This window comes from Labrus bergylta, chromosome 15 (genome assembly GCF_963930695.1).
Source record: "Labrus bergylta chromosome 15, fLabBer1.1, whole genome shotgun sequence".
Lineage (NCBI taxonomy): Eukaryota > Metazoa > Chordata > Actinopteri > Labriformes > Labridae > Labrus > Labrus bergylta.
In genome coordinates, this window is record NC_089209.1 from 22019890 (window position 1) to 22039647 (window position 19758).

Consider the following 19758-nt stretch of genomic DNA (forward strand, 5'->3'; position numbering starts at 1 on the left):
GCCCATAGAGTTCCTTTTATTAGATTAAATCACAACACAGGGAGTAGTGCAGCCATGTCGTCAGGGACACAATACATGCTACAAAAGAACCCTTGTACACGGTTGCCTTTGCTTACATTTGGTATCTTGATAGCAATAATAGTAATAACATAGTTGGAATTAGAAACATTGTCTGGCCAAAGACGTTCATGTAAAGAAGTTCAGATTACAAAGTGACGGTGAAAAGCCACGCTGCAGGGCGATGACGATGGACTGGCATGCTCAATCTTTATTGCAATACTGATTACTCGTTACGTCTCCTTTAGCCTCCTTTAGCTCTTCAAACACTGGTAGCATTAATGCAGGTCGTTAAAGCGTCCGCGGTGCTTTCAGACAGGACCAGGTGAACTCATTTGAAGTTACAGGTGGGCTAAGAGGTCAAACTTAAAGTCGTGTTTCGGGGGGGGGGGGGGGGGGGGGGCGCACCACACTCCGCTGAACTTCTCTACATTTCCAATGCGTCAGGACGTGAACAATGTGTGAGAGAGGGGAGTAAAAAAGTACAAAAAGATTGACTGATTGGTAGGAGAGAAATACTTGTGAGGGTTAAGGGCGAATTGTATTTAACCTACTAAACACACGTCTCTACATAAGGGCTGTCCTCTACTAGTTACAGTGTTTAATGAAACGCCATTCACTACTGCTCCTCTCACCACTTTAGCACTCAATTACTTCCACTGAAAAAGACAGACGAGAAAGTTAAAATGCTGCGCGGGCCTTATTTGTTCTCCTCATTGACGCTCAGTCTCAAATACACTCCTCTGACTTGAATAGAATGATATGCAACCTGCAGGCTAACTGGAAAAAAGTGGTTCTGATGGTGAAACATACTGAAGGTTCTAACTTAGTCTGATAACAATGTTCTACAACTATAGAATAATATTTTGTTCTTATTTATAATCTCATTTATGTTCAGCTAAGGGACCTTTTCTTTCTTTCTCGAGAGTCTTCTTGTAAATGTTTGATCTCACTCGCCTCCAATGCCAATGTATCTCTTTATTTCCGATTCTGTATTCCTCCATAATCAACTTCTGCTAATTGTGTCATCATGAGATAGTATGTGTAAATGCAAAGGGGGCGGGGATTAAGTTCTTAGCAACATATACTACAGCTACTCTACAAGGAAACATGCTCCCACATTAAAGCAGTCAAAAGAAAAAACGTTTTCGACAGATCACAAAAAAAAAAATCACATCCCATACGACAACACTTGTAGAAGGACTCACTGTTAAGATGATTTTTTTTCTCCCTTATGCGCTTAAAATCTTTTTTTCTCACGGCTTCTCCCGGACGAGCGTCACCGCCACTTGCTATGATAAGGCTTTCCGTCTGCAATCACAGGATGCAAAATGGGGAGATTTTTTAAGGCAGAACCTAAAGGCATGCAAATTAACTACGTTTACATTGTCGTTACTGACAGTACAAGCATGTTTCTTGGAAGGAAAAGTTGGACAAATGCTAATCCATCTCTTCTAGCTAATAGTCAAGACGATGGATACTGTGTCTTCTCGGAGGCAGATACATTTTCATAGGAATTTGGTTCGACATTACTCAGTATTATGAAACACATACAGCTAGCGTCAGTAAACTTGGAACAATAAATAGAGTAGCGGCAAATTGAACGTAGCACATCACTGATGCGCAAGCTCCAGTGGAATGAAACCTTATGGAAAATACTTTGCACACTTCACATTTTGGCAGTTGATCTTTGAATAATTTAAATATATATATTCATATTTATATACTGTATCTATATATATCATTTGTGCAAGGTGTTTATATGTAGTGAGAGGCGTGTGTGTGTCTGAGTGTGTGTGTGTGTGTGTGTGTGTGTGTGTGAATGTGTCTGTGGTGTGAGTGTGCACCTGCACTCTTGTACCAGCACACTGTCGTATGTTGTGTGTAGATCTTTTTATAGCAAGTAACATTCTCATGCACACGAGTGTTTCAAACACAAGAAGCAGATCCATTGAAAGGTAGTCCAAGCATAATTTTTTTTTTTTCAGTGGAAATAGCTGCAAACTGAATGGAACATGAAATTCTTTCTGTGCAGTCCGTGGTGGCTGGTGGAGCGCTCCGCTCGCTCGCCCTCCGGCCTATTTCTGGAGGTCACACTGCAGCAGTAATACGATGGACGGGTCGCTCTTGGCCGCTTCTTTGAACTCCTCCAGAGAGATCTGGTCGTCGTTGTTCTTATCCATCTTGGAGAAGATCCTGTCCACCCGCTGCTCAGGCGTCAGGCCGTCCTCGTTCATTTTCATCATGATCACCGTGCCGACCATCTTGTAGATCGCCTGCAGGGGGAGAAAGAGAGCAGGAAAACGACTATAAATCTCTTAATATACTGAGGTTTCCTTCACTTCAGTCTTTTTCCAAGTGATGCGCTGAAAACTAGGGCCCCACCAAAATGGGATTTTTGGGTCAGATAGCGATATCGACATTAGAGAGAGAAAAAATCTGATACCGATATATCGGCCGATATCTTTCTAAGATCTACAATATGTAGAGATAGATAGATATAGAAATACACATTTAGAGTGTTGATCCCTCAAATGCAGTTATCAAACACTTGTGGAAAAGATATATAACAAAGATAAGATGGTCTCTTAAATGGAGAGTAACTGCACATGTAGGCGTATCACCGCTAGACACTCTGGAGAGTGATAATGCCTGCTGTAATCCATATAGCGCCCTCTGCTGGTGAAAGAGAACTGCTAGTGTAATAAAATGAAAGTCAATTAAATGCAATTTGACTGGTGAATGAATCTAGTAATATCAGCACATATCTGCGATAGAATTAGCTGATACTGACAGTCACTGTGTAAGTGAACATTGTCCGTTATTATCGGCTGACTGATCAATCGGTCTGGCTGTATTGAAAACAGATGAGAAGGGAGGACTTAAAGAAAATGGCTGTGTGTTATAATGAGGTGTCCTCTCCTCATGTGACAGCAGAGCAGATGGAGCACAGCTGGATTGCCTGTCAGTGGGTTTCAGCTACACTCAAGCATCTTTTTATACCTCAGTGAGTATTATCTAATTATTCAGTATGCCCTGCGCTGTCAAAATACACAGCACGGGACGTGATTTGACAGGGAAGAAATATAAAGGAACAATCTGCTGTTTAAATCTTCTGCATTGAGAACACAGTGACACAGCTAACAGTAATAGTGACTGCAATCGGGGACTGGTGATATAGTGACCAGTTAAACAAAACAACCAGAAGAAGGTCTTCAACAGGAGGGGTCACACCACCACGAGTAGAAGAGGAACAATCCCAGAAAACTCTCCCCTTAGTCTGCGTGTGTTTGTGAGCAGAGCACATGATTGTCAGTCGACTTTGCTTTAACAGCAGAGTGAACAGGTATGTGAGGCGAGGGGAGAGAGAAGGGAGAAAGAGGGGAGAGAGAGGGGAGAGCGATCAATCCTGGGTGGCTTTTCTCTCTTGGCTGCTTGGATATTTCACATGTAAGATACTCACTATCAATCCAAGTTATAATAAAAATATCTTAAAACTTGTGGGAATAATGTCTAAAGATATGTTTACGGAATAACAGTACACTCTTCCTTCCACCAGATCATAATATCATGTATGAGATGGAGAAAAAGATGCCCAAACACCTGATAACATGCAATAAAGCTGCTCTTTTGCTTCTTGTTTATAGTTTCACATTATTCCTGTATTCAGATAATAAGTCTTCTGTCTGTCCCTTTAGACTCAAACCTCAGCTGTTAGGAAACATTTTACTAATTACAAACAATAGAAATTTCTGTTAACTAGGGATGCACCATCGGTTCAACATCGGTATCGGATGATGTTGGCCCTAATGACAGACATCGGCAAACCATGTTGCATGAAGCGATGTCAGCAGCTGATGTTTATTTGTTGTGCCAAATTAGTTTAGTTCTGACATCTAGTACACCTAACGACTGATTCAGAGAAGAGGTTTTTTATTGGGCAGATTAAGTCACCTGTTGAACAAACTCTAAATTGTTTTCATTGTCAAACATGAGAGAAGTTGGTGGCATTATGGGAGATTTACACCAAAAGAAGGCAGGAAACAAACATCGGTATCAGAATCAGCTATCGGCTAAATTGTTATTCAAACATCGGTATCTGTTTCAGTCCTGATTTTCCCAATCGGTGCATCTGTACTCTTAACCACACAGAGCTAGGGGAAGTGTAGTTCATGCTTGCCAATTAAGAACCTAAAAGAAGTAGTTGAAATTTACTTAATAATCTTTTTTGCTGAGTTAGATGTGAAGATTTATATAAGATTGATAAGCTATTCAAAAGATTCTTTTGAGGTTATTCTTTGCTGTGTTACCTCGATGATCTCCAGCATCTCCACCCGTGTGATCTTGCCGTCTCCGTCCAGGTCATACATGTTGAAGGCCCAGTTGAGTTTCTGCTCGAAGCTGCCTCGAGATGTGATGGACAGCGCACAGATGAACTCTCTGAAGTCGATGGTGCCATCGCTGTTCTTGTCGAAGGTCCTGAAGGCGTGCTGAGCAAACTTGGAAGCATCGCCGTAGGGGAAGAACTAAAATGAATTTTTAAAAAAGAAGAGAGAACAGAGGAAGACAAAAATAATGATCAGTAATTTTTCCTTTGCGTGATCAAGTGTTTCAAATTTAGCTTGTTCAATAAAACTCTCAAAAAATGGATGAACCTGTGTGATGATGTCAGTCATGGTGGGATGTTTAGTCTCTCACTCTGCAACTTCAAAATGATGTTAAAATCAAAAACACTTTTAGAATCCTAAGCTTGACTCCCCTGCAAACAGAACTTACAAGGAACAGATACATTTGCCCGTTCAGCTCAGACACACAGCAAATGTAATTCAGTGATGATTAGAGGCTCAGATCTCTGTTGTTGTAAAATGATGCAGGTCATGTTTTTGCGTATACAAACTTTGTCACAATAAGACCAATGTCAGATTTTGCAGGATCATGCGATGTAATTGCAATAAAAGTGCGTATCAAATACAGCTAGACCATTTGATTTTCCAGCTGATAATATCGGCCGATATTAGCATATCAAGTGGCTCTAGGTATCGGCTAATTAAATCGGAGATACGTGCCGACATTTCATTTGAGTTTCATTGTATAACACTCGCAGTTCTCTTTCAACAGCAGAGGGCGCTATATTGATCACAACAATCATCATCGCTCTCCAGAGTGTCAAACGGTGACGCACGTACATGTGCAGTTACTTTCCAGTTGAGTGACCATCTTGTCATAATAATAAATATTTTATATTATATATAATATTAACTGTATATTAACTGTATACATGTGTATATTTATATCTATCTATCTCACCAGATCAAACATAGATCTTATAAAGATATCGTCTGATTTATCGGTATCTAATTTTTCCTCTCCCAAATATCGATATCGGCCCCAAAAATCCCACATCATTCAGGCCCTAGTATCAATGACAACAATGCTATTGGAAATCATCTAAAACTGACAGCTTTCAAATCAATGGCTGGTACTTTTCCAAGGAAGCTGGACAGGGAGCTTGAAAAACGGGACAGGTCCTGTCAAATTGAGACGTATGGTCAGTCCACCTAGCTGTACAGCCAATCTCTTTAAAACTTTAACACAGAATATGCATCGTGACACGTGACTGAGTCCTCTTCCTCACAAATACACTTTGCAGTAGTAAATCCCGATGTTTCAGTGTCAGTGATATTTAGTCTGAAACAACCTGAAACCTGCTAAACCAAAGAATTTTAGCACTGTCATTTTTGAATGTTAGCATGCTGATGTTAGCTTAGAGCTAATAGCACCAGCTTTCACGTGCTAACAAGGCTAGAGACATATTTTTCTAATTCACGTCAAAAAAGAAAAAATGTGCCAGATATCCACAAAAGAGATGACAAAGTACAATTTTGTCTTCAAGTAAATTTCAACAACAATACCAGGACTTAACAAGGCAACCGTAATAGAGAATGAATAATCCTATATCCGGCTCGTCAGCCGACAAACTATCAGAGATTTCAGAGTAACAGTGAAAAGGTTAAAGGGAAAACATGTTCTAATGATTAAAATGTTTCTTTGTGTCAGATATAAAATGATTTTTGCTTGAATGTATTAGTGTTGACAAAAACATATTGCCGTAACTGATGCTGAAAGCTAAAACCCTAAGACTGTACTGTACATGATTAAGTAAATACTATGGATCAGCTCTGTGCTCAGTCAGTATTTTCCTAATCTTAAGCCCCTCAGCCTGTTAGCAGTCCATGTCATCACTGCATCCTCACCAGCTCAGAGGTTAATGCAGTAACGCAGTGGATGACCGCAGAGCCCCCGCTCTGCTCGTCATCTTCCGTGGACCATGAGCCCCGTGGGTAGCTGTGAGAAGCTGAGCGATTCATTAGTTACAACCTTTCACTTGACCTCTTTGGTGAAAACTCTCCGAGCTGATGGGCAATCTAAGCCGAGCGGGGTGGCTCTATGAGGACGCGTGTACACAAAAGAGAGCCGGTGATGCGGCAGCAACAGCATTCATCAAGGAAATGAGAAAACTAGAAAAAACAAATCTGTTTGAATAAATTAAGTCAAGATGATTTTACATGAATAGAAACTATAAAACAACATCTTCACAAACCACGGAACGGAAGCAAAGGAATCACTGGAGGAGGAGTCACTCCTCTGCACTTAGATCTTCTCAGTTGATTTAATAAATCAACTTAAAAGCTTTCTCTCAGTACTCTACATCATGTTATTATTCAATTTGTCATTTCAGGTCTGTAGATTCTGTTGGTCCTTTCTTTGAGCTCTATGATTACAGGAAGTGTAGGATGTAGGAGGCAGGAGAAAGTCAAGTCAGTGAGTAAGACGGGCTTAAAAAAAGGTTTCAACCGCAACAACTGATTTCATCACAAATAATTGCAAAATTTCAGTATTTTTTTCATCAAATGTTTGAAATACTTTTTTTGTACTGTCTTAACCTGAGAGTACCTAGCTTTCTGTTTGAATTTAACCCTGCTTTTATTTTGAAAAAAGTAAGAACCATCCATGGTTATGACATTAACTTAACATTAACCACAGAAAGGAACTCATTACAGATCAAAAACAAAATGAAAACAGCTCAAAGGAACAGCAACAAAGGTAAATGTGTGATGTCATAAAGTGGATATTACTTTGGACTCGTCAGCTGAGCTGTTTGAGAGTTTAAAGTGAAATGAGACATTCAAAGATGCAATAGTGTCCTTCTCAATCACCGTGACTACAGGGAGACACTGAGGAGGCTTATCTACGGTGCGCCTAAAGGGACAAAATAGCATGTGATTAATCTTGATTTAAAAATGAATTAATTAATCAGATACCTTAATTAATTGTTATTAACTAGTTAATGCTGACAACCCTAATAATCACTTTTGAGGTTGATTAGGGAAATAATTGGCACAAAGTTGCTGATTTACAAATTAAGCAGCAGTCAAGAAGCAAAAAGATCATTTATTTAATGATGTGTTATTGGACACCTGATGAAGGATTGGTTTAATGTGATTTTATGACAATCAAATCCCTGTTACAATGTTCAACATTTGATTCAAGATTCTGTCTTATTTCTGAGGTGTGGCTCGGTGGTTCAGTCAGTCGTCTATCAACCAGAAGTTGGGGTTCGATCCCCAGCTACTGCAAGCAAATGTTGAAGTGTCCTTAAGCAAGACACTGAACTTTAAATTGCTCCTGCTGCTACGCTAACAGTGCGTAAATGGAAAAGTACTGATGGCTAGTTGGGTCAGAAGACTATTCAAGTCAAAAAAACTATTCAAATCCATTTATCATTCATGGACAGTTCATAAAATATTAGTGTCATCGTGACCAAATTGGCCAGAATGCTAGTTAACTTATGTAATGCACTGCCAAAGTACTACAGATATAAAAACACCTTTTAAAACAGTAGCTATGATGTCAAGCATATATTTAGCTATGATTTTATTCGACATCTATTCCTGGCTCCTCCTTGGATGAGAACTCCTCCACAGTGTTAACAAACTGTGTTTTAAATGTTTCTGTGTGCTAAAAACTTCTGTCAGGTCGAGGGGAACTGCAGAATAAGGTGACGATTTCACCATGGAAAGAGATCCACTTATCCATTTATCCATAATGACTCAAAATATGAATACTTGAGCAGCTTTTATCGCCCCAAAAAAAGCCAATGCTTTAAAAGAGGTTCAGAAAAAATTGACCACAATCTCATGCAGCAAGCAATCACTTCAGGTAGTGACTTCAAGTGTCACTTCAAGTGTTCTACATGTTGTCTTTGCTTTTGTACGAAGCAGACGCTCTCGTTATACAGGGGCAATGAATGCTGCCATAGCCTGTAATAACAATAACCCCCCCCAGCATGCACAAAGTGTCTGCAGTCACAGCAGGGGGAAGACGAGTCCCTGAATCCTTCAGCGAGAAAGAAAGAGGGGAGGGGCAGAAAGTGGAAGAGAAAGAAGAGGAGGATGAATAAGACAGGGTTAGACAGTGGGAGTCAGTTTGGGTTGTAAAGCTGCCCATCTGCACCAAGGTCCCACCCAAGTAAATTCTGCTGCAGCAGCAAACCGATCAGACTGCAGTGAGAAGTTAACAGACAGAAAAGAACGAGGGGGGGGTGGGTTGTTTGGGGCGGAGAGAGAGGAATGTCAATGAGCTAAAAGATGAGAGACAGAGGAATGAAAACAGAGAAGATGAAGCAGGAGACTTAAGTGAGTGTGACAGAGCAAGTGGTAGAGAGAGTGTAACCGCGATGGAGCTCGGTACAGGTTCCTATCTGCCCCTCGGCTGTGCAGAAGCCAAACTAATTTGAGGAAGGAAGCCCCCTCGAGATGCATGAGGGGGTGCTGGAGCAAAGCGGGCAAAGGACCAACGGGACGCTGCCTGATGGTTCCTGCACAAATTGAACGTGGCTCCCCTCCTACGAGCCCTGCCTCCTGTCCCCACACGGCCTCGCTTCAGCTCGACCCCGCGGGGCCCGGGAGGGAGAGGCGGCGGCACATGGACGGCCGGGGACAATGTGGCGAGGAAGAGTCGATGGGGCGGGAGAGACGGGGAGAATGAGGGAGAGGAGGGAAAAGGTGTCAGAGAAGTGATGAGGGAGAGATGTGGATGAGGGAGGGGGAGAGAACGGCACTGCGGCTCTTCGACAATCTGGCAAGTTATGAAACACTTTGTTATGTAAAAAAGAGAGCGAGAGAGAAGGAAAGTGGGGCAGAGTGGTGAGACTGTGAAATTCTACCATCTGAGTTTCTTTAGTTAATCTTTCTTGCATGTAAAAGCAGATGACGGGGAAATAGATAGCAGCTGTCTTGGGCGAGAAACAATTCCCATCACTAGATGGCACAAAATGACCGTTTAACGATCTGTAAAATGACCAAGTCAGGACCTGAAACGCCCGTTTCCTCGTCTTTACAGCCGTGGATATAAAGCTGTTAACCTATTCCTCTCTTGATTTTGCCGTCCGTTCACTGTTACGGCTGTTTGATACGGCTGTTTGCAATCGGCCATCAAAGGACCGGCTGAACGCCAGATCGCTTTTGTCCACTCAGGGAAGAGCCAGGCGGACAGGCACAGCTGGCTTAATAAAAGGCTAATGTGGCCGTGTTCTTGTGTGACAATGAGCGTGTGGCAAAGCCTATTCTGTGAAACAGATACCCTACCTTCCCCCCCCCCCCCCACACACACACACACACACACACGACCCAAAACATGCTGCTGTTAAATGGAACATTAAAGCCTTCATAATCAGCAGGCAAGCTGTCACTGGTGTTGATCCAAGGGCTGTGAGAGGGAAAGCCAGAGAGGCGGGGAGGAAGGAAGGGGAAAAAAAAGGGAAAGGAGAGTGACAGAAACACAGGGAAAGAGTGAGAGAAATAGCATGGAATATAAAGACACACTCTCACAAGTCACACTTAAATCTAGGCTTTTTCACACCAGGAACAGCGGCTGACTGAGATCAGAGAACAGATGAATAATACAGCTCCAAACACAGAGAAGTGATTCAACAGCAAATGAGACGCTCGTCAGTGAGAAGCAACAAAGGACTCGGTTTTAAAATAACTTCATAATTAAGTAACGGCAATGTTCATTCCAGATTTTTTTGTGTTTCCTTGGCCTGTTTTCGTTGCCAACTCTTCAGATGACAGCTTAGCTGGACGGACATCTTGTAGCTTTAAAGCTTCCAGTGATGAGCTTGTAAGGGTTCGGGCTTTAAATGCTGTAAAGATTTCTTTACTTTATAGATATACAGTTTGGAAAGCTGCAGATTGCATTCACCTGGCTAATACAGATAGAACATGTGTTAGACAAAAAGGTCACTAGCTGATGCAACCTACAGTAAGTCAGAAGTTTTGCTTCTGCAGTGTTTTCTTGAGTTTGAGCTGCAGAGACTTCCTGCTATCACAAGGCAATATGAATCAGAATCATTGACTATGAATTACTTACACTGTTATTTTATCTCTGCATGATTTTTATCATTGGTTTTTATTTTTTATTTTGTCATAAAATGTCACATCAAAGCACAGCCGTAAGGTTGATGGAGAAACGTATTATTTTGATCAGCGGCCAAAACCTCTAAACGTCGATTTAATAGCTTTTTTAGCGCCCCTCAACCACAACTTAACTTCTGTCTAATAGAGACAGCATCCTCCAAGTGGGCACTGAGGAACACTGATGGACATGTTTCAATACTTTGCACAGCTATTAAGCGGACGTAGAGTCAAGGATTCTGTCAAAAGTCAGTTTAAAAGGTCAAGTTCAAAGGAGCAATATTTAAGATATCTACTGAGTTAAATCATAAAATGACTTTACTATATTATCGGATATTATAGAAACAATGCAGCAGCCAGTATTTCCTCTTCATATGTTTCAATTCCAATCTTGAATAGTCTGTTTTTGTTTTGACCAGAGAAGGTAGGTGGTTTTAAGGCACCCCCACCGGCCGTTTTGGAAGCCCCTCAGTTTGCCTGATAAACAGCAAACCAAAAGGTTTTGCAGTGATGGAAGAAGGCATTATGGTTCAGATAGAACTGATTCTACCCGACCTAAAATGCCTCAGCTTTTTTCTAATAAGCTCCACGAGCAGATACGTGGTAAAACTAGGATAAATATTGGAGATGTTTGTAAAAAAAAAAAGAGAGAGAGGTTAGAACGCAGAAAGGTTTACAGACTGATGCAGACTTGGCTAAACGCTGAAGCTTCAGTGTCCGCAACATGACAACCTGTGAGTGTGCATCCACTCTAGAGAGGAGGGGGCAGGGGTAGACTGCGCTCTCCAATGTTTTTTTTAATTTGGACAGCAGTACCCATTTTAAACAACAGGTGTCAGAGTTACATATTGCTCCTTTAACCAATTGTTTAAAAAGCTTTTTTTTTTAATAACGGAAAAATGTATTAAAGCTGAAACCATGAAAGTTTACCATACAGCATTACGTTACTTTATTCTGGTAGTATACCTTGAACTTTCATTCCCATTTCATGTGTACAGACCACTGGGTGGTCTCGAGCAGCTACCCTGCCAAGAATGTGATTGAAGAGAAGCAACTCATCTACTTGTTGACTGTGCAGTCAAACAACCTGAAGTTAACATGTTGACAAAGTCTTGGTGGTCTCAATGTCTAAATACGGCACCATGCATAGTTAGTCTGATTTTGATTGTCTTCACAGTATGTGTTAGCTGTGTATTATATTCCTCCTTCCTATTAAATGCTTGTTATACAAGCCCTGTGATTGACAGGTGATCAGTCCAGGGTGTACCCCGCCTCTCGCCCAATGACAGCTGGGATCAGCCCCCCGTGACCCTGAACGGTAAATTGGTATCGATAATGGATGAATGGATGGACCAACTATAGAATTCTGATTGATTGATTCTGTCTTTGTCACACAATACAATAACGAGCCAAATGTGTTCTGTATTGCCTGCTGTAATATATCACAGACAACAGAGAATAAAGACAGAAAGCTGACATGCTGCAGGCCTTTCAGAAACAGACCTCCCCCCCGTCCGTCCTATCTCCCAGAAGATGACCCAATAGGTGATCATTCATGCGCACACTGTCCCATAATGCCTGCGCTGGACGGCTGCCATGGTGATGCCACACTCAGTCTATTTTCCACTGAGAGTGTGTGAAGCCAAATCCAGCCCACTCCATATCTTTCTGTCCTCCTTGCTGCTTCAACAGGCCAGCATGTACCCCCATTTTGGGAGCCTCTGAGCTCATTTGTGCCAGATTTCCTCTCCCTCAGCAATATGGAAGCTTGAGCATCATTTAGCCCCGTGGTTTAATTTTATCATTACCTTCAGGGCTTGTGCCTACAGAAAAATGAGCCCTCACTGCGACTGCTCAATGACCACTCATCATCTGAGAATAAACATAGAGTGGAATATAATAGATCTGATCCGTACATCTTTTAATACTTAAGTTTCTTAAGCCTATTAATATTTCGGCTCAGCTTTTCATGAAGCTTACAAGGTCATCTCTCCTCGCTCAACGGTGCTACAGACACAGCCTCTAATGTTATCAACGATATGTAGCAGGTTTGCCATTGGCCGTTCGTCTCCCAGTGTACCAGCGCAGGCTTTAGAGGTCAGTCTGAGACTGTAATTTGCCCTTCAAGCACTCGAGGTCTGCATTTTCCCCTGTCGTTACACGCTTAAAAATGAGGCTTTAGCTAGGACTGGCTTCCTACAGTTCCACTTTGGCACAAGAGGGCTGCGTAAATAACGCCTTATGTTTCATGCATCCCTTCGCTAACATTGTCAGATGCAGTCAAGCCTATTTGGAGAAACACACAGGCAGGACCTTGGCTTGACAGCGCTGGCTGTCTCTGCATATGGCTGTTTACATTGCTTTATCAAAGAATCGCTTAGAAGCTACTTCACAGAAGCGAATGCAGCCGCTTCGAGAGGGAGAGGGAATACATGCATAATCCATTGCCGGGGTATTTACAATGTGTGTGCGTGTGTGTGTGCGTGTCTGCGTGAGAGAGACGGAACCTGTGTGTGCTCTTACATAAACCCTCAGTGACATGCCAGGCAGCAACAGAAACTTAGCCAGCACGCTGCTGTAGCTGCTACTGCTTCCAAGCCTCCAGGGTCTACACAATAGAGAAAACACACACACATACATACACACACAAATAGACACACACACGCACACAATTCCCTCTGCTCTGCGAAATTCATTTTTAATCATCCTCTTGTTCCCCTCAGATGGGTGTCTGCTGTGATATCAGTGTCATGGAGGGTAAACAGGCTAGCGGCAATTCATCCCTGAGTGTATTTTTAACAATAACTCCTAAAATAATCACTTCACTTTGTTCTAACCTTCTTAAAATAAGAATTCTCAATCAAAACCTCGTTTTTGAAAGTATTTATGGTGTCATTCAGTGTGCTTCTACTCTGTAATTAACTCAAGCCGTTTTCACAAATACACTCCTGAAAATACCTAGATAACTTCAGGAGGACTGTTCTGGATGTTCTCCTGACCTGGCTGTTCACATTATGCTCGTCACAGCAGGAGACTATCCCTGTCAGACAGGATGGGGGGGGGGGGTCTGCAGAGGTAAGACGTGATGTAAAAAAAGGCGTGGAAGTAGCGGACAGAGCAACAAAGTCTGCTATATGATGCTATAATGAGAATATTTGCCTTCATGTCAATGCTACATGTGGTTCGGCGCAATCACAATGTCAACAAAACAACAACATACTGACGTACAGAAAACACAATGCAGCCGTTTAATTACGTACGCGGAGATCGTAGTGGTCGTGGACAGACAGTCAATGCACTGACTCCAGACAAAGTATATAAACATCTCCCCCCCCCACATTGGCTCGAGCTGAATTGTCTTTTTCTTTTTAACAACAGGAATGTGTTTGGTTGCTCTGTAAACTGACACAGTGGTTACCACGAGTTCTAAAATACCTAGATAAGAGTGTTTACCAATTTCAAGTACTTACACAAATAACAGTGGAGGTATATCATACTGTTGGTTTGCTAAAACCCTGCAGATATCCCCAGCAGCATGACATTTTCCATCAGACCGGACAGGAAGGGGGGGGTGATGTGAAAAAGATTTGCTGAAGTCCAAGAGGGCCCAGGAAGAGATACAGTCCAACCCTATAACGACAGTCTTTTACTGTAATATAAATGCTACTTGTCTACTGGCGAGATTAAAAGACTATGAAGCTGCTTTGTAATGTCTAATGGGTCTTATCAGTCTCCTCGCCTGCTTACCCGGGAATTTTAAAGAATATTATATCCTGGGTAGAGTAGGGGTGAAATATTGGGACGTGTGCTTTCACACATGAAGCTCAGCATGAAAACTTTCTGAAATTTTTCAAGAAGTTTTGTGCATGTGTGAAAACCTTTTTGCCGATGTTACTCTCCTAGAAGTTAATTGTTGTTGCTTTCATTGCATAGTCAACTACCTTAGTCTAAATATGGCATGCATCCATTTGCACCTACTGCGGAGTCACCTGACTGCATTAACACGCATGTGACCGTTTGTTAATTCAAGTTCTTTAAGACTGCTTTGGTCTTGAGGGATGAGCCTTTGACTCCATGAGACAACAGGCTTTCAGGAAGAGAGGCCACTTGGTTAAAATATAAACCACCAGTGATAAGTGTAATGAGAACTGGTTTTGTGTCTGTGTTGGAGGTTGGGAGCAGATACTGAAGGGCGGGAGTCCAGACCCTTGCTCTGAATGGCCCAATAGGGATCTCTGCTGTTCAGAGTGGTTGTGGTTGTACGCCAACGAATCAGCCACTGATTCCTGGACTTCAAATAATCATCGACTTAAGAGGAATTTGGAGCAGTCCAGGGATCTGACCCGGGTTTATCTGTTGTTACCAAACATCCATCTGGCAGCATTAACACTGCTTTAGGAGTGTCAATAACAGCAGATGGCACTATTGAGCTTGGCAACTGATTTCACCACTTCGGGCAGTTAGGGGGAAAATTATTGGCATTGAAAAAAAAAGACAAAGACAAAAATGAGCAGGAAGGCTTCATTGAGAGAGATACTGTATATGTTAGACTCACTGCATACAATATTCCTTATCAAAACCCTGAGATCAACTACTTTCCATTCTGGTGTAAACCTGGGCCAGAAAACCATGAATTTATCAATGACAAGAAATGTCAGGCAAAGGGTTTTCCGCTGGTGCTATTTCTGCTTTTATGATACCGACTCTGTTAAATCAGATACAGGAAGCAACCAAGCGAGGCAAGAAGCCGAGTGTGACTCACTGCTGGCTGCCAGGTTCTGCAGGTACACCTGAGGTTATCCTCTACTCTTTGTGATGCAACTAAAAGCGAGACAAAGTTTCAGAGAAAAGAGGGAGCCTCTTTTTTTTTATCTTTGCTGGCTAGTGGTGTGTCTAGAATGGCTGATCTCTAAAGTGCTGGGGAAGATAAATCCACAGCAGCTTTTACCGTTTGAAAGCCCACCTTTTAAAGAAGCTCATAATCAGCAAGCAAACTTTTCCGGCTGAGCAAAGTCAAAAGACAGCGCCAGAGAGAAAGACAAGAAAAAGAAAGGGAAGAGTGAGAGGAGAGAACATCTTACACAGAAACACGACTCTTAATTGCACAGCATGAATGTGTTGCATTAATATAAATGCACCAACCTTTTCCTGTCATTGTCACAGTGAGCACTGTCCACTCTCTAGTGACAGGCTGAGTTTGCCTGAAGGCCCATTAAGTTTGTTTATCACAAAATCATGGACTGTAAATACATGGACATAGACTCAGTGACATCACCTATAGGTTTCTGAAGCAGACTTTTGAAGCCCATTGATGTCGTTTGCAATATTGGAGATTCTGTCTGAAAGAAAACCTTCTGACAATCAAGAAACAACCGAAGAGCTCAAGCTCAGGTGGGCTTTAAGCTTCCTGACAAACAGCTACAACGCTACAATGTTGTTATTTTATGGCCTTGTCTCGACAGTAGAAGCCAGGCTCTCAAGTAGAGACGAGCTCCCCCAACCTCCAGCAAGGTGATTTGGCACTACTACCACCCGAAGTCCCTGACACCCAGCCACTACCAACGGACCGCGTCGTCCCAACCACCACCCGACGCCCATCCTCCATTATCGGACTGTGTCATCCCAACCACCGGCCGATGCTCAGCCTCCACCATCGGACTGTGTCGTCTCCAACCACAGCCGTCCTCATTCATGCACGGCCTGCCTCGACCTCCACTTCAGCAGCAAGGAAGTGTGGACAACAGGAATGCGAGGAATACAAAGGAGAAACCCTGCCTGCACAGTATCCTATATGCTTTTTTGTAAAGCGTCTTGAGCAATGAAACGTTATGAATAGGCGCTATACAAATAATGATTGACTGATTGATTGATAAACAAGTAAAAAATGATTGAGTTGAGTTTGCCACTGGAACAAATTGCTCACTTACCGGTAATAACCACTATGTCTCTTTTACTTTTAGTTTTTGGGGACAAAAAAAAGTTTAACCAAAAGCTTCCCTTTTGCCCCAATCATGCAGTGTTGGCATTAACCTCACACATTTATGGATACATTTACTGATCAAAGTGACAATGTAGGTCAATCTGTACTTTGGTATAGTCATTACATTTTGAATGACTTGAAAGCCTCCCAGAGGTTGAATCCCTCTCATGAGCAAGTCGTCCAAAATTTCTGTTTGCCCATTACTGTGGTTTCTGACCAAATATCTGCAAAACTATTGATGTTCTCCTCAATGCAGAACATTTAAAGTTCATTTTGAAACTATTGGCATTAGACTAGACACTTCCTGGTTGGCTTACAGTTTTAACAACAGTCAGCAATAACAGCCTTAAAAACAACATAATATTACTTCTGAAATAAACATCACCACCAATTAAAAGGCAAGTAACTGTTACATTCATTATATTTATCCCAGTTTTTAGTCATTGGGGTCGTGTTAAATTAGGCTGTATAACTCTATTCTGGAAATCTTACAGCGATATAATCTGATAAACTATGGGGGAGGAAATACAGATGATTAATGATTTCCTACATAACTAGATTTATAGAGCTTTTACTTCACTGTTTATTCAGCTGTTAATACAAATATGACATTATCTAAACCACATCAGAAGCTATAAAGTTGTTGCTTTAGCCCTCATCACGCTAATGGTTTTACTTTGAGGTCTACTTCTGTGACTGCAGTAATGAGAGCAGTTGTTGTTTCAATTAAATATTAACGGCTTAACTGAGTTGTTTTCATGTTAGAGGCGTCTCCCTGAATGTGTCTTAGTGTAAAAGCTTCTTGGCTTTTAACCCGCCTGATGGTTCAAACTAGAATGACTTCCTGACTCCAAAAAGAAAGTTGGCAATGGAAAAGGGAGAATGTGTGAAACTTCACTTTAAAGCTAAACAGACAAGATCAGAGTCAGAGGGCCTTTGACAATCCCGAGGCATAAAGGTAAAAGGAAAGGACCCCATTGCTGAGCCCTGAGGAACACCACTATCAGTCAGGTGTGTAACTACTTAGAATCGAAATTGAATATTGTAGAATCTATGTGATACCAGTTAACAAGTTAATGCTGTAATACCTTTTTAGAAGCCATCATAACTCTAGGCCAGTAGTCTAAATCCATTTAGGGTAGATTTTCAATGTTTAGCTTTTTTTTATTATTCATTTTCGCTGATAAAAATACTTTGATGTTAACCTTGCTTACCCAAGCATCTTGATTGAAGCCTATAAACCAAAACTTAACAGACATTCGTTTTTACATTTGAAAGTTGTCAATAACTAATGAAATGGGATTTAACCTGTTTTTTATTGAACAGAACCAGGTTAGCTTTTGCCCATATGGTTTAAGTTTTTATGCTACACTTAGCAAACATAGCCTAGCTGTAGATCCAGATTTAGCGAAAGTGGTATTGATTTCTTACTTGGCTACAAAGCAATGAGCTTTCATCCAGAATGTGAGACTATCCCTTTAACCATCAATACCTTTGACCAACACTAATATTAAGAAAGACTGAGAGAAAACAAGTATAAGGAAGAACACAAGGCAAGGACAATGTTTACAAATGGAAAGACCAAGACAGGGAAACAAAGACTAAAATTAGACATGATGCTATGAGGACAGTATGAAAACAACCAAATGGAAAGCAAGGCCCCTAACCTAATATTGGGCTACTTCAAAGCACTACCAGCTGGCAAGACGAGGGCCACTCCATTTATTAACAAGGACAATTTTATTTACTGGGTACTCTGTAGAACGCAGGACCTGACCTGACCTGACCTGACCTGACCTGAAGTACATATTTAAAATGAGCATCTAATCGTTTGTGTTCAACCTCCATTAGTTTAGATACTAACAATATCCTATTCTGAGAGATTTTGAAGCTTCTTGTGTAAAAAAACATTATTGATCTGTTATAATGTTTAAAATCCATACTTGAAATAAAAATGTTATGTAACTGGACATCAAATTCCTTTAACAGCTGTTTTCTCTTTGCCTGTGTTCCTCCCCACCGAGGTCAGAGGTCAAACAGATGGAGATTCAGCATTGGTCTCATGGGTAGATACCTTTTAACACGGTGGCTTGTTACCAACTGAAGGTCATTCTCACTACTATCCCGCTGCACTAAGGGATTAAAACCTAATAGTTTTTTGTCCTCTAGTTTTCCCCATTCAACCCTGTTAACTGATTTATTCTTGCAGAGGATGTGCTAATGATTATAAACAGCTCAAACTGAATATGATTTCCCAACAGAACTATTATCTGACTTTGTGTATGATAAAAACGCTCCCCAACTTCCCTTTACCTCTTCTCACCCTGCAACAATGGTGAGACTTGCTAAAATGCTGAATAATTAAATTACAACCTCTAGGTTCTTGCCAAGAGGCCTGAGAGAGGCTGATAGGTGAAAAGCATTTCATTATCAAGAATCCAACCATGGCAGTGTCCCTTTGTTCAAGAGCCTGACCGATTAATCAGCAAGCCAATAATATCGGCCGATATAGCATATCAAGTGGCTATCGGTATTGGCTAATTTTATCACAGATATGCGCTTATATTACTAGATTATTTATTCACCAGTCAAATAGCATTTCACTTGAGTTTCATTGTACTTCGCTAGCAGTTCTCTGTCACTAGGAGAGTGTGCTATATGGATTACAACAAGCGTTACTCTCTAGAGTGTCAACTGTTTGATAACTGCAACTGAGGGATAAATGCAATAAATGTGTATATCTATATCTAAAGATCGAATGTAGATCAAAGAAAGTTATCGACTGATATATCTTATCGGATTTCTCTCTTGCTAATATCAATATCAATATCGGCCCCAACAATCCCATATTGGTCGGGACCTACTTTGTTCCCAGCATTTTTGCATCTATATTGGTCTGTCTTCCTGTTTTCCTTTCTGCCTCTCTGACTCAATTCATGTGTCTGTTTCCTTCATTACCGCTCATTTCAGCTGCATCTCATCTGCAAACACTGACACAGACACTTGCAACAATTAACACCAATTTTCTGTCCTGAAAGACTGAGGAAAACTTGCAGCGTTTGTCTTGTGAAAATTACAGTCTGTTAATTCAGTGTTAGATCCCCTCCCCTCTGTGCTTTCTAAACATTGCAAACGACTCACTGTCATAATGAGTGAGTCATTACGTCTGGAGTTTATTCTTACTATTTGTCTGACTAGAATATTCTGAGCTCTGAATGAAGAGTCTGCGCTGTTTGTATGTTGGAG

The 19758-nt window shown here is 41.4% G+C and overlaps 1 protein-coding gene across 1 annotated transcript in view; it reads right to left on the minus strand.

Moving 5' to 3' along the window:
• The window catches only part of vsnl1a (visinin-like 1a), a 38879-nt gene continuing 19121 nt past the window's right edge, over positions 1 to 19758 (minus strand). The window contains exons 3-4 of the mRNA XM_020631508.2: positions 4368 to 4583; positions 1 to 2333 (exon numbers count right to left, since the gene is read on the minus strand). Coding sequence (XP_020487164.1) covers positions 2136 to 2333; positions 4368 to 4583 — 414 coding nt within the window. The 3' untranslated portion in view covers positions 1 to 2135. The remainder of the gene's footprint in view (positions 2334 to 4367; positions 4584 to 19758) is intronic.